We start from the raw sequence: 25,546 nt of genomic DNA, 5'->3' as shown, positions 1-25,546 counted from the left end.
TTGAAACACAGAAGAAAGCTTCTCAACCTCATTTGTAAGAGAAACAAATTCAATCTGTAATGAGATGCTGCCATGTTTTTTTCACCCACCGACTGGCAAAGGTTAGCGTTTTGATAACGAGCCTCGTTGGGGAGGATGGGGGAGCTGGCCCTCTCACACAGTGTTGGTGGGACTGAAAATCGGTGTGGCCTCTTGGGAGGGCAATTTGGCAATATTGATTGCAATTTAAAATGCATATACCCTTTGACCTAGTAATTCGACCTGTAGGATGTACTCATACGTGTGCATAAAGATGTGTGTACAAGAACAATCCCTGCGGCACTTTATGTAGTAACAGAAAACCGGAAACAAACTAAATGCATCGATTGGGGGCCATTTAAGTAAACGAAAATATTCTAAGTCATTATAGTGTATCGCATAATGGCATGACAATGGTGCCATTAAAAATCTGAGGCCAGGGCTTCCCTGGTGGCGCAGTGGTTGAGAGTCTGCCTGCCGATGCAGGGGACGCGGGTTCGTGCCCCGGTCTGGGAAGATCCCACGTGCCACGGAGCGGCTGGGCCCGTGAGCCATGGCTGCTGAGCCTGCGCGTCCGGAGCCTGTGCTCCGCAACGGGAGAGGCCACAACAGTGAGAGGCCCGCGTACCGCAAAAAAAAAAAAAAAAAAAAATCTGAGGTCAGCTGACATGAACATATCACGCAACAACCTCCCAGAAACAGTGTTAAGTGAAAAGTAGAGTGCCGGTTGGTGGATACACACACATGTAAAAATTCATGTACGTGTACAGACTGTCTTTGAAAGGAACACACAAAACCCAGAAACTATAGCTGCCTCTGGGGACAGACTGGAGAATTGAAGCACAGGGGTGAAAGGGAGATTACTTGTCACTGTACATCTTTTTGAGCTGTTTTTATTTGTTTTAGTCATTATATATATGCATTAATATCATATGGGCATTTATATATGTATCTCCACTGCATATTTTTAAAAAATTATTGCAGCCACTATAGAGAACATTATGGAGGTTCCGTAAGAAACTAAAATAGAGTTACCATATGATCCAACAATCCTAACTCTTGGGCATATATTGGGGGAAAACTCTAATTTGAAAAGTTGCATGCATCCCAGTGTTCACAGCAGCACTATTTCCAACCAAGACAAAGGAGCAACGTAAACGCCCGTCGACAGACGAATGGATAAAGAAGATGTGGTACCTGTATACAATGGAATATTACTCGGCCATAAAAAAGAATGGAATAATGCCATTTGCAGCAACATGGATGGACCTAGAGATTATCATACTAAGTGAAGTAAGTCAGACACAGAAAGACAAATATCACTTATATGTGGAATCTAAAAAAATGGTACAAATGAACTTATTTTCAAAACAGAAATAGACTCACAGACAGAAAACAAACTTATGGCTACCAAAGGGGAAAAGGTAGGGGGAAGGGATAAATTAGGAGTTTGGGATTAACAGATACACACGACAATCTATAAAATAAACAAGGACCTACTGTAGAGCACAGGGAACTATATTCTATATCTTATAATAACCTGTAATGGAAAAGAATCTGAAAAAGAATAGATATATTTGTGTATATGTATGTGTGTGTGTGTGTGTGTGTGTGTGTGTGTATAACTGAATCACTTTGCTGTGCACCTGAAACTAACACAACATTAAAAAAAAGAAGAAGAAGAAAATTACAGCAACCACAAGAAGCCCAGGTGGCTGAGCGTCATTCCCATGCAGCGGAAGCTCATTTTACCACGTCCTCGGGGAATGAATTTCCATGAACGTGAATTTTCCAGATACATTATAAGAATCAAAACTCTTTAAAAGCTTTTTTTTCAATAAAGGGAACCCCTGTAAAACGTATAATATCCTTCCATATTTTATCAAGAGTGTGGAATGTGTGTGAACGTTTCCTGACTAGGAAGCCAAGGGCGCTTTGCCCCTGCACTCAGGGCCCCCGTCGGCTGTAAGGAGGCTCCTGTCCCTCCCCAGCCCGTCAGGTGCCACTTGACACACAGCGTGTGAGCACAAAGGGCTGAAACAAGAGTGTCATTTCTGGACTGGGAGCCCGGGTCAGGGTTGACGTTCTGGATGTCGTGACGCTGGTGGCTCCCACAGGGGTGGCTGGAGTCCTGGGATGTTTTGACCTTGCAGTAATGGGGGCAGCTGCTTCCCTCTCCCTGCTGTCCACTGCAGAGTCTCTCTGGTGGCCTGTGGGCTGGCGGAGGGCAGGCAACTGCAGCCTCAGGCAAGGTGAGAAGCTTCTCCAGACCTAAGTTTCCCCAGCTGTGAAAGGGTAGTGATATCACCCAATGGCCAGGGTGACTCTGGGGCCTGGGACAAAGCTGGTCCTCCACACATGGACACTGTTTTCACCACCGGCCACCCTTGCCCACACTGCCCGGCACACTCCTGTCCCAGTTATGGGAACCTGGCCTCCTAGGTTCCCCCCCACCGCCATCACTTTGCTGCCCAGCCGAGCAATTCCCAAGGCCTCCTGTTCTGTAAACCTGGCTGGGCTGGGGTGCCTTCCAGGAAGCAGAGAACGGCGAGGCCTTTTTTATTACATGCCAGGGCTTTTCAGAGAAGTGTTTGCTGATGTGGTGCTACTCAAGGTCTCCCCAGAGCCTCCCACTTCTACATGTTCTCAGCTGCCTCTGTTGGTGGGACTCACCCGCCCTTCCAAGAGGGGCCCATCGCGGCAGCACAGAGGAGAACCATCTGGAGTGAGATCCCGTCTCCACGAGGCCGGGATCCCAAATTGGCTTTGGCATTTCTAAGCCAAGTCACTTCATCTCAGTTTTGAACCTCAGTTTCCTCATCTGTAAAATGGGGAGATAGTAAGAGTGTCCATTTCCCGAGCACGCTTCTCAGACTAAATGAACACAGGCAACGTGCCTGGCACGGTGTGGCCGTTGTATGTGCTCAGGGAATGTGAATGAGGAATGTGGTTACATTCAGATCACCCTGCGCTGTGACACGGCTTCCACCAGCTACCGGAGGAGCCCTGATGCCATTCGATTCCCCGCACTGAGGCTGCTTTGTGCAGGGCCGACCTCCTCAGCAGACCTATAGCTAGAGCTGGCGTGGCCAGACCACCTGTCTCTAGGCCTGAAGACGCCAGCGCCTTGGGCTGTGGGCTCTGCTCCAGCCTGGGAAGGGCACACACTCTGTCTGGGCTCCTCATCTATTCTCCACTCCTGGCCCCGATCCTCAAGGGGAAACTGCAGTGACCTGCTTTGGACTGGGCTTTCCAGGGGATGGGAAGGCTCCCGAAGGAGCTTGGAGCTGGGCTGCAGCCAAGCCACAGAGCCTAGGACTGGAGTTCTTAGTGGGAAGACACAAGATATTCCCAGAATCCCCTGACTCTGGAGTCTTAGGAAACCCACGTGGCCCCCATCACATTGTGCTTCTCAAGTGGAGAGTATGTGGTGGGGGTGAGATGCTCTGTGCAGCTGTAAGATAAACACAGTCACTTTCTTGGAGCAGAAATTTTATTTGAAGATTGAAGCATTTTTATAGTAAAACAAATATGAATTGAGGCAAAAAGGTAACGTGTGTCCACCAAGTCCCATTTCATTGTTTTGACTTGGATGTACAGGAAGAACACATTTCCCAGTATCCCCTGCACTCAGGTTGGGGCCAGGTGACCAGATGCTGGCCAAGGGCATGTGGGTGGAGGTGAAGTCACCTCTCCCTGAACAACCCACTCCTGCAGTCCTCCAGTCTTCTCTTCCTTTTGGAGGCAACTGGGAAGCCGTCCTTGAGGAGAAAGAGGCCAGGCAGGAAGCAGCCGGGACCCTGCATGGAGGAGTGTCACCCTGGAGAGCCCCCTGACCCTGTCAGATTTGCACAGGCAAGAAGTAAACCACAGGGGTGTTCAGCTGCTGTGATTCGGGGGTTTAGCTCAGCATCACGTAAGTCAGCATCCTGACTAAAATATGGACATAATATGGAGCCCAAAGCAATATGTACAGGACCTTAAAGCTAAGACATGAGCCTTCAATAAGCGCCTGCTGCAGCTGGCGTCTGGGCCATGCCCGCAGACTTCTGACCTGCCAGTCTGGGCTGTATTTTTCTCCAGCACCGTCAGTGACAGACCCAGTGACCCACTGATGCCACGGCCACTGGCCCTGGAAATGGCTCGAAGCACAGCTATGGCAGCGCCTGGGGAGGAGCTATTGAGGTTGAGTGTCTGAGCAGATCACATGGCTCCTGCCTGATGACTGAGGCCAAGTGAGAAATGAGCCCAGCACCGGCCTCCGAGGTCCCCCAACCATTCTATGGGGGGTGCGAGAGGACGGTCCAGCTCCTGCCTCGGGCCCTGGGGTGAACCCGCCCTGACGGGTCACTGTTGCCAGCACGATGCACATCTTCCAGGAGCCATGGCTGGGCTCAGGCGGCGGTGGGAGGAGGCTGTTCTGGTCATGACTTCAAACAAGTTACTTCTCCCAGGGCCCCAGTTTTGCCACAGGTAGAAAATTGGAAGTGATGATGATGATGATGGCGTTTGAAGCTATTTCCTTACATGCAGCCGCAATATATAAGACAGAACAACAACCAAAACAACAGAAAAGGAAGAAAGAAACAAACAAAAACGGAACAGCCGAGCTGCTCTTGGGCACCATGGAATCTAGTTGAAAACCCTGAACTACAGGCTGGCCCTGGCTTCTGCTCTTCAGATTCCTTCGCTGAGGAGGCCTGAGGAGCTCACATCCCTAACTTGCTGGGCATTTGGGCAGGGCCCTTGCCCTCTCTGGGCTTCCAGTGTCCCATGTGTGAGATTGACAGGTTGGAAATGCTCTGGCCGTGGATAGAATGTTATAACAAAGCGCATTACTTAGAGACAAAGCTGGAGCTGCTTGGGTTAAAAACAGAGTGTGGTCTGAGCCCTGAGGGGCACCACCAGATGCCCAGGGCTTCTGTGGGAGGCAGCTGCATGGAAAGACCCCTGGAAGGTATGCCTGGCCTGGTTGCCATGGGCCAAGGCAGTGCTAACGTCCCAGGCTGCTGGAGCAGCCTCCCCACCTGGTGGGGGGACCGTGGGTGACAAACCTGGGTTTCTTCAGCAGGGAGCAGGGTGGCAGCTCTTACTGCACGGCCAAGCCATGACCTGCGGGCACAGGAGTCTAAGACCAAGAGGCTGGCACAGAGTTGGAGCACGGAGAATGTGTAGGATCTGAATGTTTCACAAAATGGAGAATCCGAGGGGCCCCCACTGCGGAGGGGCTGTGGGAGACGACGCCTCTCTGACGCCATTGGGTGGTGGTTTCCAAGGGGCAGGGATCCCATTTATTTATAACCCAAGGCCATCTGCCTTTCTCTTTCCACCGGCTGGTCCACAGGCTGAGAAATGTTCAGAGCAGACACAGGCTCCCCCCAAAGGGTCAAGGGCAGGGCTGGCGCCAGGACAGGGCCACCAGGTGTGTCAGCAGCACCAGGTGGCCTCTCTGGAGCAGCTCGAACCACTAAGATCTCCAGGGAGCTGCCCTGCCCTGAGCCTCCCCATGGGGGCCGAGCTTGCAACACACCCCTACCCAGCCTGGCGCTGTGGGCAGCGGCTGCCGCCCACACAAAGCTGGAAGGAGCCAGTTTCTCCTCGAGGGCAGGCGTGCCGCCAGACTCTCTACGGCGTGGCCAGGCTCTAGGGGCACGTCACTCCCTCCCTCAGGGAGACTGTCCCCAGTGGATCAAGGGCTGGGGGCTTTTCCAAACTCCTTCCTCGATCTCACAGGTTCCCTGAGGCCATATTTAGCTCCCCAGCCAGACATTAACCATTAGAGGAGAAAAAAATTGGAAGGATCCCCTTTCTCCCCAGCTGACCCCAAATGAACAAGCCCTGTCAACCCTGCTGGATTTGCTGTCGCTAATTATCACGCAGAAGAAATCGTCGGTACTTTGCAGTACTTTGCAGCCGTTTCTACGTGGGGCCTGCGTGCAGAGACACTCAGCTCTGTTTTATTATTGCATTTTACGAAGTTACCAAGACAACTGAGGCCAAGTAACAGAACCTCGACTTTATGCGCCATGAAAATTTAATAAAGAATTTTTAAAGGCTTTTAAGAAGCAGAAGCCGCAGTCCAGCAGCAGCAGGGAGGAGGGACGAGCACGTGGGGCCGCCCACCAGACCTGGAGGAGCCTGGCCTGTCAGGGCCATCCACGTGGGCGGGAGTGATCTGTGGCACCTGTCTAGTTCAAGCATATCGAGACTGGTCCTTTCCTCAAAGGACATCTATTAAGACGCTTCCTGGTGCCAGGCTCTTTACATTGGTTACAACCCATCTCCACTGTGCAGGAGAGGAAGAGGGAAGGGGGTGGAACCACCGGTCCATGGCCATGGTCACATAGCTGGAGAGCGACAGGTCCGGACAAAGACACTCGCTCTTCCCACAGCGCTCAGGGCCTCTGCTGGGATTCTCATTTTCCCCGTTCTGATGCAAGAAGTTCTGAAGGGAGATGCTCCTGCTGACTCTTTTCATCCCCCAGCTCCTTGCCTTGCTTCTGCAGCCTGGGAGGGGGCTGGAGGGACATGGTGAGGGGTGGGCAATGTCCCTGTGGCCCCAAACTACCGCCTTAGCAAATGCCTTCGTGTCGGAGGAAATGTTCTGCTTGTGAGCCTCCTGGTGAGCGTGTTATGTTACCCCAGGGCTGCAAAGACCCTCTTTCCTCTGCTCTCTAAATAAGGCTCAGAAGCAATTTTGCCATTTTATGCCAAAGCTCAATGGTGCTCAGTGTGTGTGTGTGTGTGTGTGTGTGTGTGTGTGTGTGTGTATGCACACATGCATGTATAAGCAGTATGCTGTGTGGTTTTCCTAGTTATAGAAAAATCAGGACTTCTGGTTACTAGAGATGGAGGTAATTGAATATGTTGCCTGTTCTGCAAAGCTCCTTTGCCCCTGGAACAGGAAAAAAAAAAATTTCGAACATATTTCATGAGGGAGAAATTCATATACCGTATGGGAAAATTTCTCCCGTATCTGTCAAACTCAGTAGGAGATTGGCAAAAATACCAGTCAGGGTGAGTTTGCCTCGCTTGGAGGGAAGGACAGCTCTCAGCCACTGAGCGAGATCTCGTCATTTCTGAGTTTTGAGGGAAGGGGCTCAAATGCCAGCCAGTTAAGCCAGTTCTCAAGGCTGGGACCGAAGAGTTTAGGGCATTCATCCAGAAAGGAAAAACAATTAAGCTATTTTGGGGTAATATTCTGCCAATCACAAGGCAAATTCCAGGCGCCAGAGGGGCAGCGGAAAGCATCTTTCACCCCGTGAACGTCTTCAACTGCGTGAGGATGAAGCGGGGAGGAGAGGGAGGGGAGCCGACTGTTCTGACTTCATTTGTCCTGATGGATTAGAACACTCCAGGAGGAACCTTTTCCCTCCATCCCTTTACACTTTGCAGGAAACCAGAAGCCATCTGAAGATAACTCGGCATCCCGGCAGCATTTGGGTTTACAAAATGCTTTCACGTGTATTATGCTTCCCATCTCTTGTCTTCTGTTCCCAGAGACAAAGTGAGAGAGGAGCTGTCGCCCCCGGTGCAGCTCAGGAACCCGGAGCCCATAGAGCTCAGTGCGAAAGAGCAGGTGGGACTGCCCCAAGCTAAGCCCCAGAACCCCAGGACCACCTGAGCCAGCACCCAGCCTCTCTCAGATGTGGGTTTCTGCGTCTGTGAAATGGGGCCAAAACCCTCTCCTTGGTGGGCTGTAGGAGCATTGAGGTGCCGTTACGAGAGCGGTTATCGGGCCGAGAAAGGAGCAAGGCGTTGGGGGCTGGGCTCTGCCTTTCACCAGCTGGGAGGCCTTGGGAAAGTCACCTGACCTCCTGGGCATCAGTGCCCCCAGCTATGAAAAGAGGGTGATGAGAATCCTCATCCTTTGTGGGGTCGCTGGGAGGATGGAGATAAAAGTACTTTGCAAACTGTGAAGCGTCCAACAGATGGTACACTCACGTGGGAAGGGGAGTTGATTCTAGAAAGGGATGGAACACCATTCCAATGTCTAGGCTCGTCCCCAACCTGGTCCTGCTCACCCTGACTGACTACATTCACATCAGGATTATCTGCTCTGAACTAACCAACCCCCCACAGATGCTGCGGGGCTGGAGAGACAGGCTGGATGCCCGATGGAGGAGCCGTGGCGGGCATGATCCAGCCTGGTGGCCCTTAGTCTCCCAGATGGGGTTGCCCATGGGGGACGCAGCCCAGAGCAGAGCCCGGGCACGAAGGAACACGGAGAGACTGCCCAGGGTCAGAGGAGCCACTGTCTGCTGGGGTCCCGGGACACGGACACGTTCACAAACTAAACCGCCAGGGCATCCGCAGGGGGCTGGGGAGCAGCAGTGTTGCAGCTCAGGCTTCTCGCCCAGGCCCCCTGGACAGTCCCAGCACCTGCAGGGCCCCGGCTCGGTGGGTGCCCGAGGGGCCAGCGTGAATCCAGCACCTGCCTGACCGTGAGAGAACTCACTGCTTGGTGGGAACGAACGCCACGACACCACAGCACAAGTGTGATAACAAAGGACTTCCCAGGTTCTCACAAGTAGAAGGAGGGGGAGGCTCACTGTTGGGGGGATGGCAGTGGGGACACTTGAGCTGGGCCTTGAAAGATAAGTAAGCTTCCACTGGACAGAGGGAGGGTCCAGCAGAGGGGACAGCAAAGGTGGGACAGCACCGAGCAGATCCGGGCCCCGTGGCCCTCCCAAGGGGGTGGGAACCAGCACATTCTCTCCCGAGTGGTAGCAACGGACACAAAGGGCCTGTTGGGAGCACAGAGACTGCTCCTGAGGGCTGGGGGCTGAGCGTGGATTTCGGGTGGAAAGGCAGGAGGGGACTGGATCACGAGGGGACCTGAATGCCGGGTCGGGGGCTTGGGCTTTAACTGGGAGGAGAGAGGGTTGACTGGACTGGGGGACTGTGCAGTCACCGCTGTGCTTCTCAGAGTCCTCCCTGGGCTGAAAGGGACAGAAGATGGTTGAGGGGTTTAAGAGGCAGAAGACTGATGCAGTGCAGCTAAGAGCTGATGGGGTCTGAGCTGGGAGAGTGGATGGAGGACATACAGGAGGGACCCAGGAGTTTGGGGACGGAGGCGCCTGTCTCCAGGGGGCCCTGCCCCGCACATGGGGAGGGGCCTGTTGGGACCAGCAGCGCCAACAGACTCACCGAATCCAAATCGCCTTTACAGGCCCCGTTCTGACCAGGCTGCGGGGACAGAACTCCTGACCGTACCAGCAGAGAAGCCAAGCACATCCCCTGGGAGGCAGGAAGGAGGGGAGCAGGTAAGGCCAGCACTGAAGGGGGAAGGATGCTTTCCGGGTACACCAGAAGGGGCACGGCAGGCACGGCGAGAAAGGATGGAGGCGGGCAGTGGCCCAGGGATGCACGCAGCCCAAGCTGGAACGGACCGAGCTGATCTCATCCGTTCATTGAAGCCACTCTGGGGGCCGGCCCTGCAGGGGCTCAGTCAGTGAACAGTGACAGCGTTGGTGTGGCTGGACTGTGTGGGAACACCAAAAGGAGGGGCAGGAAGGGCAGGAGAGGGTGGGGGAGACGAGGCTGGGATGGAGCCCGAGGGCCCTTCTCAGGGCTGGGCTGACCCCATGGGCAGAGCTCAGGGACCCAGATCCCCACGGAGCACCTCTCTTCCAGGAGGAAGGAAACACCTGCTTTTGCAATCACTTCAATTACACCCTACAAAACGAGCAGCAATTACCAAAGGGGATAAACACAGTGGGACTTCCTATTAGGCACGAGTCGGTGGGGGAAGTCTCCTATCACTCACTCTAATAACGGAGCAGCCTCTTCATTCTTCCTGTTCAAAGAAATTGAGCAAATAGGGCCCGCTCTGTCACTGACTGGCCTCCTATAAAACGGCAGCCTCGTCTCCCCAGTGCTCACCGAGGGCCGTGGGGCTTCTCAGGCCCTGTCTGCCCTGGAGGGACTCCTTCTAGACAGTGACCCTGGGGGGCCACCCAGCAACCTGCCTCCAGATGACACACAACGGGTGGGGCGAGAACGGTCCTCATCCTGGGAGCTGATGTTCACATATCACCTCAAACAATGTGGCTGGAATTCAGCCTGTCGATACATTTTTTTTTTCTAAAATATTCAGTGTGCTTGGTTGGTCTGGGACCTGATGACTGCACCCCGTTTTGGCAAGTGAACGCTTTCTGGAAATCAACTTCAAGAAATGGTATAGGGCTTCCCTGGTGGCACACTGGTTGGGAGTCCGCCTGCCGATGCAGGGGACGCGGGTTCGTGCCCCGGTCCGGGAAGATCCCACATGCCACGGAGCGGCTGGGCCCGTGGGCCATGGCCGCTGAGCCTGCGCGTCCGGAGCCTGTGCTCCGCAACGGGAGAGGCCACGACAGTGAGAGGCTCGTGTACCACACACACAAAAAATAAATAAATAAGAGAAAAGCGGGAGAAGGAAGATGTCTGTGCTGGTCTAGGACACACCTCTGCCACCAATGACTTTCTCCCTGGCCCTACATTTGTGAGCATTTTCTGAGCCCTATTGTGTGCCAGGCACCGTGCTAATCAATGCCTTCAAAGACCCTTCATCCTCCTCACTCAGAGCCTGATGGTCATCTAAATCCAGGGCCCCCAGGGTCCTATAACGAGGACCCTCTGGAAAGGGCCATATTAACCCGAAATCCAACAACACTCTGGATAGCTTGGCCGTTCGAGGGCAGTCTCTTGTCTGCCTGTGGTCAGCAGGCCCTGGACCCTGACTTGCCTGGGGCCATTTTCCAAAATGCTACCTTTGGCTGCCTCTGAAGCTTCCCCTCTGAGCAGGGGCCGCCTGGGGACACGGATGCAGACAGGGAAAGGGTCTCATGGATGGGAGGGCACGGCTCCCCCTTGCCCGGCTTCTGACGTCAAGCTCCCGCTCGCTCTGGCCCTTACGCAGGTCTTACTTTCCTTCCCTCTGAAGCCCTCTCCTCCCCTCCAGGGCACCCTGCACACTCTGGGCACACTTGATGATCACCCCACCCATAGAGAGCTTCAATCAGAGGCCACGTGACTGGGGGGACGCCTGCTTTGGGGTCAAGGTCAAACAAAATGATCTCAGAGGCTCCCGCCAGCTCTGAGACTTCAGCAGCCTTCCTCAGTTACCTCTCAGTTAATCATATCTTAATGAATAACACATGGGACACTGCAGCAACAGGCAAACTCATGAAATCAACGAGGTCGGTCTGTTAACCGCACCCACGTAGCACATGATTGCGGTGGGTGAGTCCCGCAGGCCTGCTGGGTATTTCCACTTCATTTTCACAGAATGGGTGGTAGGAAGTCCACATGATGTCCCTGGGCTCTAACCGTATTCTCTTCGGGGCCTCAGCAGACCCCAGTCCCGGCTGCCTCAAGTTCTTTCTTCTCCGCAGCTCTCCGTCTTGGGGTTGTTGGTGCCCCCTTCCCCAAACACAGCAGTTTTATCCCCGGCGGTGGCTTCCCATGAGCCCAGAATAGAAGAGGCCATCTGTCACGTTTTGGGTATCATATGTCCGCTGATGGCTCGCAAGCAGGTGGGCCACCAAGAGGTGCTGGGAGGAGGGCGGTTGAGAATCAGGCAGCCTCTGGAAGTGCAGAACATGGAGACGATTAGGGGGAATCTCAGGTGGGAATTCTCAGCATCCTGCCATCTCTCCCCCGGCAGGAAGCCTGGGGGTCTCTTGGGCTCCGAAGGGCTCAATCTTCTTCTGGGAGGACAGAGCGGCCCTCAGGACAGAGCGTGTCTGGAATGGGAGAGCTTGAGGGCACTGTTTGTGCAGGGCGGGGGATGGCCCTCAGCCAGCGGGGCTGCGGGGGTGGCCTCCTGCGAGGTGCCACTGTGAGGGGGTCGGCCCCCCGATGTGGCGCTCCGGCCACACACCAGGCGCTTCTCGTCCAGCAGGGACAGGTGGTATTCACACAGGTCAATCAGCGAGGCTACCTGCTCGTGCAGGGGCAGCATCTTGAACTTCCTCTGGGCCAGATAAAAAAAAGCCTCCACGAAGGCCTGCAGACACATCCCTGTGGGTGAGAGACTGGGGTTAGTGGGGTGTGTGTGTGTGTGTGCGCGCGCGCGCAGAGGTGACTGGGGTTAGTGGTGTGTGTGTGTGTGTGTGCGCGCGCGCACGCGTGCAGAGGTGACTGGGGTTAGTGGTGTGTGTGTGTGTGTGTGTGTGCGCGCGCGCGCGTGCAGAGGTGACTGGGGTTAGTGGTGTGTGTGTGTGCGCGCGCGCGCGTGCAGAGGTGACTGGGGTTAGTGGTGTGTGTGTGTGTGTGTGTGTGTGTGTGTGTGTGCGTGCGCGCGCGCGTGCGCACGCGTGCAGCGGTGGCTCGGCACGCTGCCCTGGGAAGACCCGACTCCAACCACCAGGCTCTCTCCCCACCGCTGTCTCATTCTGGAAACGACACGGGGCTGACTCACAGTGCCTGCCATGCGGAAGTCTAGCTGGGTGTTTGCAACCACTTGCAGATTCAACCCTTAAGCCACCCTGTGAAGAAGGTTCGATGAACCCTGTTTTACCGATGGGGAAATTGAGTCTCAGAGAAGTGGAGAGACCTGGGCAAAGCCCAGTGGGTACACAGCGGTGGGGTTGGGACTTACACCTAGCCCAAAGCCTTATCCCTCTGCGCCACCATCAGATGTTCCCATTAAAACCCATCGCACTGCTTTAATAATAAGGGAAAGGGGTATGAAGATGAGCCCAATCTGACGGCAATGTTCTACATCCTCATAGGGGTGTCAGTTACGTGAGTGTGTGCATTTGTCAGAATCCACAAATTATATTACCTTAAGATTGGTGCCTTTTGCTACATGCAAATTTGACCTCAAAAAGTAAAATATACCTGACCCCTTCTCTACCCAAAACTGTATTCCGGAAGGTATTAGTAAGCGTCCCCATTATGCCCCTGGAATGTTCTTCTCCTGCTTTGCCTCATAAACTCCTACTCATCCTTGGGATCTCAGCTGAAAATCACTTACTCAGCTAACCTCCCCTGAGCCCCAGATTACATCCAGCTCCTGGGAGAGGCTTCTGGCACTTTTCTCTGTCGCACCTTTGGTGGCTCGTTCAGGGCTTATTGTGTGGTTCTTTAACAATCTCTATCTTCCGTCTGGACTGCGGGCTCCAGCTCACCTCAGTCCCCCTGGTGCCAGGTCCCCAGCAGGCGCTCAGTACAGAGGGACAGACTACACAAGTGAATGAATGCATGAGTGAGTCGGTGCTAGGTGCTTCACAGACACGCCTTTTCGAGGTCATTATTATGATGCCTCATTTTACAGATGAGGAAACTAACAATCAGAGATGTCGAGTAACTTCCCTAAGGTCACAGAGCCAGAGAATTGTGGCCTGGAAATTCAAACTCTGACTCCCAATGCTTTTAGCTATGTTGTGCTACATGAAAGGTTCTGAGTCTTCCCAATGTCGTCGTTAAAATGAACCCTGTGATCCACATTCATGGGATTCCATGGCCTTCTGGGGAAGGTGGCTCTAAGGCATACCAAATGCCACACAGTATTCTGGATGAGGCCAGTCCCCACTCCACTAATCCACACCTCCCCAGTGGCCTTGTTTCCCGGCTCAGACGTGCTAGCTGGCTGCTCTGTCACTGCAGGCAGAAGCCTGGCCTGGAGTTTGTAAATACTGCACATGGACCTTGGGATCTGAGAGATCTTTTTGCGTCGGAAACTTGAGCTGAGCAAAGTTGTTTTTTCTTAATCTTCTTCTAAGTCCATCAAAGCTTTTTTGCTTGGCTTCTCTTGACTCCAGACGTTCTGCACGTCCCCTGCTTGGTCTTGACAGGCGTTGATAAAGAGGACAGTAACCCTTTTAATGTAAACAGAGGCCTGGTGCGGACAGAGACACAGGGGAATGGAGGCCTCAGTCTACAATCAGGAGACAGACGTTTCCTAATCACCGACTCTGGGCCAGGGCTCTCCTAGGCTGTGCGTCCGTGTGTGTGTGTGTGTTACCGTCGGTGGGAGGATCTGGTACACACAGGGTGAAGAGGCCAGGATCTAAAGCCCGAGAAACCCAGTGCAGTCCCAGCCCCCAGCTTCCCAACCGCGTGATCTCAAGAGCACCGCTACTCCAAGTGTGGTCGACCGACGGGTGCCGAGTCCAGGAACTGCGTGTCCCTGGGCCCTGACGAGCTAAGGAGCTCCGGCTAGAATGGAAATCGCCCTCCTCATCGATCACATTGCTTAGTTCAGCTGGCAGGACTCTGTAGCGAGTCTTTCTCTTTGTAAAGGAAGCCACACGCATTTACATTCTGGCTCGAGTCTCTTATCCAGGACTGTGAAGAACAGTTCGTGACTGCCAGCGTCAGTAGCTCTGCGGTCTACACCCCCTTCCCCAGCTTTAATGTCACCACGATCTTGTCAAAATGCAGATTCTGGGGTGGGGCCCGAGACCCTGCATTTCTGACAAGCGTGCCAGTGGTACCCAGGCTGCTGGTCTACACTCTGAATAGTGAGAATTGAGTACCTTTCTCAACGAACACTCGTTTCCTTCCCTTAATTGGAGGCAGGCTGTGATTAGAGCTATAACGCACCGAAAAAATACAATGAAGACCTTTTCTGGAGGAAAAAACATGGCTAAATATCACCTGGAAGAAGACATTCTAAAATGAGAAATGGGATTTAACGTGTTATACTTGGTTTTCTTTCTGCTTGTCTACATTTTCTGATTTTCTATAGTAAACGTGTGCAATTAAAAAATATGCAAAGGGAAATTCTAGAGAGTAGAAAGAGGTGATGCAGGGGCAGATGCTTTTAATTATGAACCTTTGCTACTATGTGAATTTGAAGTCATTACTTTGAAAAAATACAATGCAAGCTTTCTGCATGTGTTCTACTTTGATAAAAGTTATATATATGTATGTTATATATATACGTATATATATGTATATTATATATATGTTACATATATACGTATATATGTATATTATATATATGTATGTTATATATATGTATATTATATATATACGTATATATATGTATATTATATACACGTATGTTATATATATACGTGTATATATGTGGGGATGAAGGGGAATGGACATTACTGACTCGTGCGTGGGTCCCGTACACTGCGCCTGGTGCTCTGATCCTCACTACAACTCCCATTGTGCAGATGAGAAAACTGAGGCCCAGAGAGATGAAATAACTTGCCCTCAGGTCACACACTGGTAAGTGGCAGGGCTGGGGTTTGAACCCAGGCCTCAGGCACCGCCGATTCTGCTGAGAGTCCCCTGGAGGGCTTGTTGGAATACAGACTGCGGCCTCACCCCCAGAGTTCCTAGTTCTGAAGGTCTGAGGTGCGGCCTGAAAACCTGCACTTCGAACACGTCCCCAGGTGGTAACGAGGCTGCTGGTCAGGACCCCACTTGGAGAACCCGTCCCAGCCTCGCCTCCTCCCACTGCTGTGTTCAATCTGTTCTTTCTCCACTGCCAAAGACCATCTGCAAAAAGGGGCCTGCTTGCAAAAGGGCCTGCCCCCGAACTACGAGAAGCTTGACTTTGGGATAAAAATGCCTTTTAAGACACTCTGATTGAAAGCAGACTCAATCAGTTATTTTTAAAAGACTAATGATGGAGCTGGAAAAGCATGAACTTGTTCCAACTCTGCATTACGTCCTCTCTTGGTTTCTGAGGAACCGCACATCCCCGGTTTCTTCCAGCGTCATCACTTAACCGCTAAGGGGGGCAGAGCTCCGTTGCCCTCTGTGAGGCCCTGCCCTTCTCGGTCTGTACTGATGGAGTCTAGACCTGAAAGGTTCTAGCGGGCCAGGCCACAAGGGCCCTGCAGACCAAGGTGGGACTTTGAATTTCCTGCTGAGGAAGACGGGTGGCCACTGGGAAGTTTCGAAGTGACACGGTCAGGGTGGCTGCCGCATTGACGGTGGCAGGGGCACATGAGAAAGAAAGCAGGGAGACCCATTAGGGGGCTAACTGTGCAGGTCCAGGCGAGGGCTGACAGTGGCTCGGATCAGACGGCAGTGGTGGAGGTGGTGAGGGATGATGAGGTTCTGAATAGAGTCTGGGGGTCATGCCTGTGGCTCTGTGGGCTGCCGATGGGGTGGATGTGGGTGTGAGGGTGAGTCAGGAGCTCTCATGAAAAAGGGACTCTAACAGCAGGCTGAGGGACTGGCCTTCCTCTCAAGGCCCGTGGTTTTCAAACATTTTACGCATAAAATTGCCTGGGGACCTTGCCAGAAATGCAGGTTCCTGTTCCCGTCCCCTAGGGATTGTCTGTTGGTGATGAGGCCCTAGCTACTGCACTTGTAACTGCAGCTCTGGGGATTCGACCCACGAGGGTGATCAGGAAGCTTGGGAATGAACACTCCCTCTTGGCCATCTCTCGAAGGGCTCTTGAGGAGACAGTGCAGTAAAGAAGTTAAGAGCATGGCCTTTGAGAAACATAGCACTGGGCAATCAAGAACCTTTGTGGGGGCTTCCCTGGTGGCGCAGTGGTTGAGAGTCCGCCTGCCGATGCAGGGGACACGGGTTCATGCCCCGGTCCGGGAAGATCCTACATGCCGCGGAGCGGCTAGGCCCGTGAGCCATGGCCGCTGAGCCTGTGCGTCCGGAGTCTGTGCTCTGCAACGGGAGAGGCCACAACAGTGAGAGGCCCGTGTAGCGCAAAAAAAAAAGAACCTTTGGGGATGCACAGAACAAGCTTTCTCCTCTGCAATCCCACTGTCCACCTCTCTCCCCCATCTTCATCTGCTTGGGCTGCCAAGTACCATAACAAAACACCATAGCCGGGGTGGCTCAAACGACAGCTCTCACAGCTCTGGAGGCAGGAAGTCCAAGATCAGAGTGCCAGCGTGTTTCAGTTCTGGTGAGGGCTCTCTTCCTGGCTTGCAGACAGCCGCCTTCTTGCTGTGCCTTCATATGGCAGAGAGAGCGAGCCAGCTCTCTGGTGTTTCTTCTTATAAGGACACCAGTCCTATTGGATCAGGGCCCCACCCTTATGGCCTCATTTAACCTTAATTACTTCCTCAGAGGCCCCATCTCCAAATACAGTCAAACTGAGGGTTAGGGTTCCAACATATGAATTGGGGTTTAGTCCATAGCAGCCTGGTCCGTAGCTTGGTTCTGCTGCAGTGCACCCAGTACTTGGGATGCTCACCTGCCATTTACCAAGTCTCTGAGATGACTTGAGCTATTTAGGAAAGGTGTAAGAGACCCTATCCCTCTTCCCTGCTCCTCCACCAGCCCTACCAGAACACCCCTCACAGCTCTGATGCAGAGTTGGAAGCGTCTCTTTGGTAACATTGCTTCAGTGACCCATTACAGTAAAAGGGATGAAAGGAAACAGTAGCACTTCATATTCATTGAGCCCTCATTACGTGCAAGCCCTGGGCTAAGGGATGCCTTTGTTATTTAACTGAATGACTCTCTCAGAAATCTCAGGAACCAAGTGTTACCATCAATCCCGTTTCATATTCAAGAGACTTGTCAAAGTCATATAGCTGGTAAGGTGGCTGACCTAGGACCATGCCCATAACTTCTTTACTCTGCTGCTGCTTCAAGAGCCTTCAAAGAGATGGCCAAGTCAGGGTGTTACTTCCAGTCACTTAGAAGGAAGAAACGATGCTGCCTTGCAGTGAATGAGGGAGGCACCCCCTCCCATCTCTGCTGGATGTCAACAAGAAGGTGCAGTCCCCTCTGCCAGGCTCTGCAAACAGGCTTTCCCCACCTGCCCCCTGTGCCTGAAGATAAGCTGCTGAGTGTTTTTTGAAACTTCATTTGAGCTGATGGATCTCACTTGAGAAAGCAGCCTTCGAAACATTCCAGTGTAGCCATCCACGTGGCTCTCACGGAGGCTGCCACCTGCATATTGGGAATGCAGCCCCTGACAGACCGTGGCCTCATTCTGTCAATCAGTCTGGTGAGGGTGGGCCCATGGGCTCCTGGCCACAAGCCCGCTCCCCTCCATGCCCGGGGAGGGGACCTTGCACGCAGGACTTAATGACAGTGCTGGTGGCTGCTCTCCAGTAATCCCACCATCTACTCTGGGGCTTACGGGTGGAAACGAGAATAACACCTTCCGTGTGCAGAGAGAGCACTTGCCAATTTCCAAAGAATATCTGTTATCTCGTCTGGTTCTCGGAGTAACGTTCAGAAGAGGACGTTATTACAAGGATTCCCCACTTATAGTTGAGACCCAGAAAGGCGGAGTGGTTTGTCAAGGTCCCCCCAAGTGGACGAGGCAGCATTTAAGCCCCACCTGACTCTCAAACCCACAGTTCTCTTTCCGACACTGCGTTCTTTCTTAACATCTGACATTTATGTATTATTTTATAGTTTATAGAGCACGTTTGCACATATGATATAATTAAATCCAAATCATTGTCGACAGCCAGGGATATTACCCCAGACTGAATATGAGATTTTTTTTTTTTCCTCTCAAAAATACCTGTGCTTCCTTGCTAGTAATTCTATTTCAAAAATTGGTGTGCCGGGCTAGGACAGCGACTCGCCGATTCCTTCTCTCGGCCTAACCTTTAATCTCTTTCTCATTACTCAGCTGGAATAGATGTTTCTTCCTCATAGGGAAATTTTAAGCACATAAGTATACAAGATTCCTGTCTGGAATCGTTGATAGGAAATCAAGTTGAGTGACCTTGACCCGAATTAGTTTAGTGGCTCCTATCTGTGAAGTGGAATGTTCCCCACAAGCGCTATGTGACGGCTGCACCAACTCTGAGGTGCTTAATCGCAAGGATCTGCTTTCTCTCCGTTTTGGGGATGCCTTGCAGCCTGTTACTGATCTGCGGCTGCACGGTCCCCGAAGGCATTAGCACGGTCCCTCCAGGCCTGGGGCTGGGGTCTCAAAGGGCTCCACTGCGGGAGATGAAACCTGGGCAGTTCCTGTGAGATGGCTTTTGGCTCCGCGGAGCAGTGACTGATGGGCTGGTCTCAGTTCCAGCTCCGCCGCGTACGAGCTGTCTAGTCTTTCGGGAGCCGTTTCGCCTCTGGAGGGCTTGGTTTATTCATCTGTAAAGAGTGGCTTTTACAAGGCACCACCCAGAAAAAGCCCAATACAGTGCTTAAAAAATACCAGTCATCTCCCCACTTTGATGTCTGCCCTCTCACTTCCCGCTGCCTGGAGTGCTATCATAACTCTGGTTTCATTTTCTTCTTTTATTGCAATAGCTGACAGCGTGTCTCCACACTAGGCTGTTGTGAGGCTGGGGAGTCTTCGCCCCCATCTCCAGCCATCACAGAGCAGGCTTTCAAAAAGCGTTTGTGGGAATCAATGAACCGATTGACTGGGATTACAGGGGCAAAAATCCTGCAAAGGGGGGTTAGAGGACCTGGATTCTCACGTGGTCTGTGCCCTCCGCACAGCATGGCTTTGAGCCAGTCACTCCCCCTCTCCGGGCCTCACCTTCCCCTTCTGTAAAATGGGCAGAGGACTGGACCGTTTCTCAGGATTCCAGAAGCATTAGGAGGGATGGTGGCTTCTGAATGTTTTAAAAATGATACTAATTAGAATCACAAACTACATTTACTGAGGATGCTCTGCCCTCCAGGACTCACACTGCATTTTCCCCAAACGCGCAACCCAGAGAGGCTGGTACTGCTAATGTTCACACTGTGCAGACGAGAGGAGTGACTTGCCACTTGTCCAAGGTCACACTTCCCATGCCCAAGGTTGCACCGTTGGGAGTGGTGGCGCTGGGCCCCCCACTGCTGCTCGACACCACCTCTCCCCAAACCAGATGGAAACCTTTCAAGGCCCACCCTTTAAGGGACAGAAGGGATGGCCTTTCTCCTGCCGCTCCCCATGGCTGGGGAACAGAAGTTGCACACGCACAGTCATTGTGTCTAAACATTACAGCAACAAGTCACCATCACCTTTGTCCTTGGCTAGATGGAAAAATGACTAAGTGTCAGGAATGAACCATAAATAGGCCTTAGAGAAAAACCATTGCCCCCAGATGCCCGCGGCACCCAAATAACAAACATAACCAAAGATGAAAGCAGCTATTCCATCGTTTCATTAATCACAGGTCATGCCACTGGCCGGTGCGGAGTGGCTGGTAGGTCCCGCTCCAGTCCCAGCCAGTGTCACCCCTGATTCCACCATGACAAGGATGCAAGCCCCCGAGTCACCGTCTGGGGAGACAGGCTACAGGGCTGGTGACCACTTCCTGCACCTCCTTGGTGCTATTCCAGACATTTCTTGTGGGATTAATGGCTCCAACGGACCTTCTGAGGTTCAACACTCAACCCTCAGCAAGTGGTCACAATCTCTCGCTTGGAAAGGGCTTCAGAGGTCACACAATCCGGGCCCTTACAGGATCATAACACCACTCAGTAAGAAGAAGTAATAAGAGTAGTTGGCACGCAGCACACACGTTGTATGTAGCAGGCACCGCAGTGAGCTCTTTCTAAGGTGCCTCTCACCTCATCCTCGAAACAGGTGCATTTCTGACCCCCATTTCACCCTTTGGTTTTTCACCTGTGTTTAGGGACGTAGCGAAGCTTTGCTTTTGTCTTGGGCTGTTTATTAGTTGGACACTACAGGCTTCTGGGGTGCAGGGAGGTAAAGACATTCACCCGGAGCCCCACAGACTGGAGGTGGCGGTGGGGATGCGAGCCCAGCTCTGTGAATCTGCCCTCCCGGCCCCAGGTTCACTCGGAGAGGCAGGGAAGGAGCCACAGGTCACAGGTCAGCAGAAACAGCATGGTTTCTGGCACTGTCTCTGGCTTCCGGTAGTTTCCCCATGAGGTGCTGAGCTGAGCGTGCCCGCCCTGACGTTGCTGATGGCGGTCATCTAGCCCCTCATGTGGCCACTTCCAGTGACGGGGGTCTCACCACCTCCCGAGGAGGCCCATTCTCACTGCGTGCTCTCTGCCTCTGAGCTGAAATAGGCAAAACTTCCCCACTGACCCCACTTTTCCAGAGAGCAAACCTAACTCTTCTTCCCCACGATGGCCTTGCTCTGAGAGGATTTGCAAGGCGGCAACCAGAGCAATTCACTTCCACAGACTTTTGCTGACCACCCAGCAGGTGGATACAGGGTCCAGCAAGCCCTCATCCCTCATCCGATGGTAGGGAGGGAGGAGTGGGGAGGAGAGAGAGGGGGTGGAACCACGAGGAGGTAGGGTTAGAAGGCAAAGGAAGAAGCAGATGATTGCCTGGGAGAGGCAGGACTGCGGCAGAGCCTAAGGGAAGAGCAGGAGGTGGGCTGGCATCAGTGTCCAGTGCCCCCAAGATCATCAGGGTCTCGCCTTCTCCTGAATCGCGCTCCCTGGCCAGCAAATGCACCCGGTCTTGCATTAAAAGGCTGCCTCGACATCGCGTACGTGAGTGACCTTTCTATCTCTGCTTCTTGCCAGCCAAACTTCCCAAAGGGATGGTGGCCCAGGCACTGTCTCCACGGCCTCGCCCCTGGCATCTCAGGGGGCTGTTCCCCTACCTCGCCACCAAGCTGCTCTCATCAAATGGCTGGCCGCCTCCCCTTCCCCTCTTCTTAGCTGGCTCTCTGCATTTGTCCACGTGGAAGCTCCCTCCTTGAATACTCTCTCCCCAGCTTTTCTCGGTCTCTCTAGGAACTCCCGGCTCAGGCTCGCCAGTCCTCTGCTGGCTCTGCTCTGCTCTCCTGGGTCTTGCAGTCCTGCAGGGCTCTCCACCTGGGCTCAGCTTCCCCCTCGCCTTGTCATTCACTCCCTAGGCTTTAAATATCCTCTGTGAATCAATGCCTTCGAATCGCTCTTTCCAGGCCCCAGTGCTTTTTTGCCACTGGGGTGTCTCATTAGCATCTCAAAGAGCCTGTTAGAAATGGATCTCCGGGTCTTCCTTTCCTGATCCTGCTTCCCTGATGTCCTAACCATTTAAATAAATGACGTCTCCACCCTCCTAGTTGCTCCTGCCAGAAGTCTGTGAGCCGCTGTTGAAACTCCTCTCCCACAGTCCCTGCCTCCCCACAACGCCCCAAGAACTTTACACCCTGCACCCACCCCCACCATCCCCCCAACCCCCGAGCCTGCAAGGCCATAGCTCCCCTGGACCCCCATGCAGCCTCCCACTGGTCTCCCCACTTCCAACGCCGCATCCAGAATGACCTTTTAGAAACACGAGTCAAGCCGCGCACTCCCTGCTTTAAGCTCTTCAGAACAGATCTACATCCTTGACGTGCTGTGAGCACGCAGTAAGACCAGGTAAGATCCAGCCCCTGCCTGCCTCTGCGGCTGGGCTGCCCCTCGAGCCGGCGGACCCCCCGCTCTGCTGCAACACCCTTTCCCTCAGCCCCTCCCTGGTTGCCACTTAGATCTCGGCTCCAGTGTTACTTTTCCTGACAGACCTCCCTGACCCACCTCCTAATATATATTAGGTCTTCTCTGCTAACCTTCTTAAAACTTAGTCATCTTGGGGCTTCCCTGGTGGCACAGTGATTGAGAATCTGCCTGCTAATGCAGGGGACACGGGTTCAAGCCCTGGTCTGGGAAGATCCCACATGACGCGGAGCAACTAGGCCCCTGAGCCACAACTACTGAGCCTGCGCGTCTGGAGCCTGTGCTCCGCAACAAGAGAGGCCGCGACAGTGAGAGGCACGCGCACTGCGATGAAGAGTGGCCCCCGCTCGCCGCAACTAGAGAAAGCCCTCGCACAGAAACGAAGACCCAACACAGCCAAAAAAAAAATTAATTACTTAATTAATTTAAAAAAAACAAAAAACTTAGTCATCTTATTTCCTAGAACTCATCACATTTAATTACGTGTTTATTTCTGTATTTCTGAGTTTAATGTCTGCCTGTCTGCTACCGTGCTGTCCGCGGCATGGGGCCTGGGGGGAGGTCTATCCTACTGGTCACTGCACCTGCTGTCACCACCCGGGCCTGGCAGGTGGCAGGTGCTCACAAGCATTCAGTTGACTAACTGAATGAAATCTATAGGCATAAGGGTACGGAAGCCATGGATGAATGGATAAAGAAGAGGTGGTGTATATATTTACAATGGAATATTACTCAGCCATGAAAAAGTGAGATTTTGCCTTTTGCAGCAATATGGATGGACTTGGAGGGCATTATGCTAAGTGAAATAAGTCAGATCGAGAAAGACAAATACTGCATGATATCACTTATATGGGGAATCTAAAAAATACATCAGATGAGTGAATACAGTACAACAAAAAAGGAGCAGGCTCACAGATACAGAGAACAAACTAGTGGTCACCAGTGGGGGCGGGGCGGGGAGGCAATACAGGGATGGGGGAGTAGAGGTACAAACCATTGGGTGTAAGATAGGCTCGAGGGTGGATTGTACAACATGGGGAACATACCCAGTTTTGAAATAACTGTAAATGAAAAGTAATCTTTAAAATTGTAAAAATTGTTTAATTTAAAATTTGTAATTAAAAAAGGAAAAGAAAAGAAATCTATAGGCGTAGCGCATGACACACAGTAGGTGTTTGGTAAATGTCAGTCTTCTCCCTTCCCACTGCTCGGGTCATTGATGTTAAGAGCACGCTTTTAGCATCCACTTACGGCGGAAGGAACCCAGGCTTTACATCACACGTGTCTAAGGTCAGATCCGTGGGCTGCCTCTTACGTGGTGCTAGGTGACCTCGGCTCATTCACTTCACTTCCGGGAGCCTCACTTTCTACCTACCCTGTGTGGCTCTTAGATGGGTTCAGTGAGAGAATTTAGATGTAAGGGGCCCGGCCTGGCACATGGAAGAAACCCCATAAATCTGAATTTCTTTTTCTTTCCTTCTTCCTTCCTTCCTTCCTTCCTTTCTCTCTCCCTCCCTCCCTCCCTCCCTCCCTCCCTTCCTTCCTTTCTCTCTCTCTCTCTCTCTCTCTCTCTCTCTCTTTCCTTTTTTTGGCCGCACCTTGTGGGATCTTAGTTCCCCCACCGGGGATTGAACCCGGGCCACAGCAGTGAAAGTGCTGAGTCCTAACCACTGGACCACCAGGCAATTCCCAAGAGCTTCTTTCTTTATTATCTTTACGTAATCAGAGAGGCCATCCCTGGCGGATAAACAGTCTGCTGCCCTGGAGGGCAGAGGCTCAGAATCTTCATCCCATTGTAGTTGTTCTTTGTTTCCAGAAAATAGGCAATTTGGGGGAAGTTAGGCTGCCCTAACTCCCCCACCAAATGCAGCCCTCTTCCCTGCTCCCCATCCTTGCCCTCCAGTTAACTGGCTGTACCTTCTAGAAGTCCAGAGTCAGGAGCCTTGGGGGTGGGGGTGGGGTGCCTGTCCTCAAGAGGAGGCCCCTCTGAGGAGCTCTGAGAAGCCGGCCTGTCACTTGGAGAGGTGACGGGAGGCAGATGAGTGTCAAAAAAAAGACAGAGAAGTGGGTTTCAACTTGACTTATATTAAGAATGTCACTTTAGAGCACAAATGAGAGAGAAGAGAAATGCTCTTTTATGTGGGAGTTTATTTTTGTCACTTTGTCAGAGAGAAATTGCAGCCCTGAGGGCACTGGAGCTGCACAGAATTACCCAAAACATTAACATGCAAATTGCCTTCTTTAGAGAAGGTAATTTTATTAGTGCACGAAAATATTTCTGTCACTGTACTCACGCTTGGGAACGGTGCCGTTTGGGGGCCAGTTGGGGCCACCGCAAATGGAGAATTAGGGAGAGTCCTGAACTTGGTTAGGATTCTATCACCTCCTCTTCTTGAGACCATGCCTAGGACACGCTGCAGTGTTGCAGCTGGTTACCCTGGGTGTACCTAGTGTAGATGGCAAGTGACTTGTTCAAGGTCATACAGCATCCATGGCAGAAGAGGTAGAGCTGAGGTCGTGTGCCCTGTGTTTTAGGTAACCAGGCGGTCAACAGGGGATCATTAGGGGTCTTGGAAGTGGCCACTCTGAGAATAAGAAGCGGTGACATTCCATCCAAGCCCTCATTCATTCATTCACTCACTCATTCGTTCACCAAGGTTTCACTGTGCTAGGCCCTGGGCCCCAGATATGAATCAGGCACGGGCATCAGCATCCCCAGGGGCAGGTGGGAAGGGGACACAGACAGACACAAACACTTATAATCCAGTAAGGTAAGACCTGCTGGGGGGTGTGCCTAGAACCAACAACACAGGAGAGAGTGTGACTGGCAGGGCGAGGGGCCTGGAAGCTTCCTGAGGGAGGGTCTTGCATGTGGGCATTGCCCAGGCAGTCAGGGAAGGGGGTTACAGGCAGGGAGGTAAGCACGGAAGGAAGCACGTTGGTCTGGTCCATGCGGAGAAGCGTGTGTGGCTGCTGCACAGGGTGTGTGGGAGGAGAGCGGGTCTGGCATGGGGGCCGGGGTTGCAGAGGATGGAGAGGAGGTTGGCTGGGCCCATCTCACAGGCTAAAGAGCTCAGATTTTATCCTGCAGGTGGCAAGCATCCCTGCCAGGCCTGTTCAGAACAGAACCACGTTCCCTTGAGACTTCAGGAGGGAGGGGGTTCCCCAGGCCCTGGAGTGCCAAAATGACAGAAGGTTGCGTGAGGCTGAGCTTATATAAGGCTTGCTCCTCCTCCAGACGTGATCAGCGGGGAAGTGTGGGCGGAGACAACCACCTGCTACCAAGAAGAAAGC

At 52.7% G+C, this 25,546-nt stretch overlaps 1 protein-coding gene across 12 annotated transcripts in view; it reads right to left on the bottom strand.

The window, feature by feature from the left end:
* The window catches only part of TTLL11 (tubulin tyrosine ligase like 11), a 266,594-nt gene that overhangs the window by 8,242 nt on the left and 232,806 nt on the right, over positions 1 to 25,546 (bottom strand). For 2 of the 12 annotated variants that reach the window (XM_067743433.1, XM_067743430.1), the window contains one exon: positions 3,494 to 12,021. The exons of 9 other annotated variants lie outside the window; for them this stretch is intronic. In XM_067743433.1, the coding sequence (XP_067599534.1) occupies positions 11,729 to 12,021 (293 nt within the window). In that variant the 3' untranslated portion in view covers positions 3,494 to 11,728. Of the gene's footprint in view, positions 1 to 3,493; positions 12,022 to 25,546 lie in introns of those variants that run through there. One more of the 12 variants, XM_067743435.1, reaches the window with a different exon arrangement.

Source organism: Pseudorca crassidens, chromosome 7, assembly GCF_039906515.1.
Source record: "Pseudorca crassidens isolate mPseCra1 chromosome 7, mPseCra1.hap1, whole genome shotgun sequence".
Taxonomy (NCBI): Eukaryota; Metazoa; Chordata; class Mammalia; order Artiodactyla; family Delphinidae; genus Pseudorca; species Pseudorca crassidens.
The sequence above is the reverse complement of the archived record's forward strand: the minus strand, read 5'-3'. Positions and strand labels throughout refer to the sequence as shown.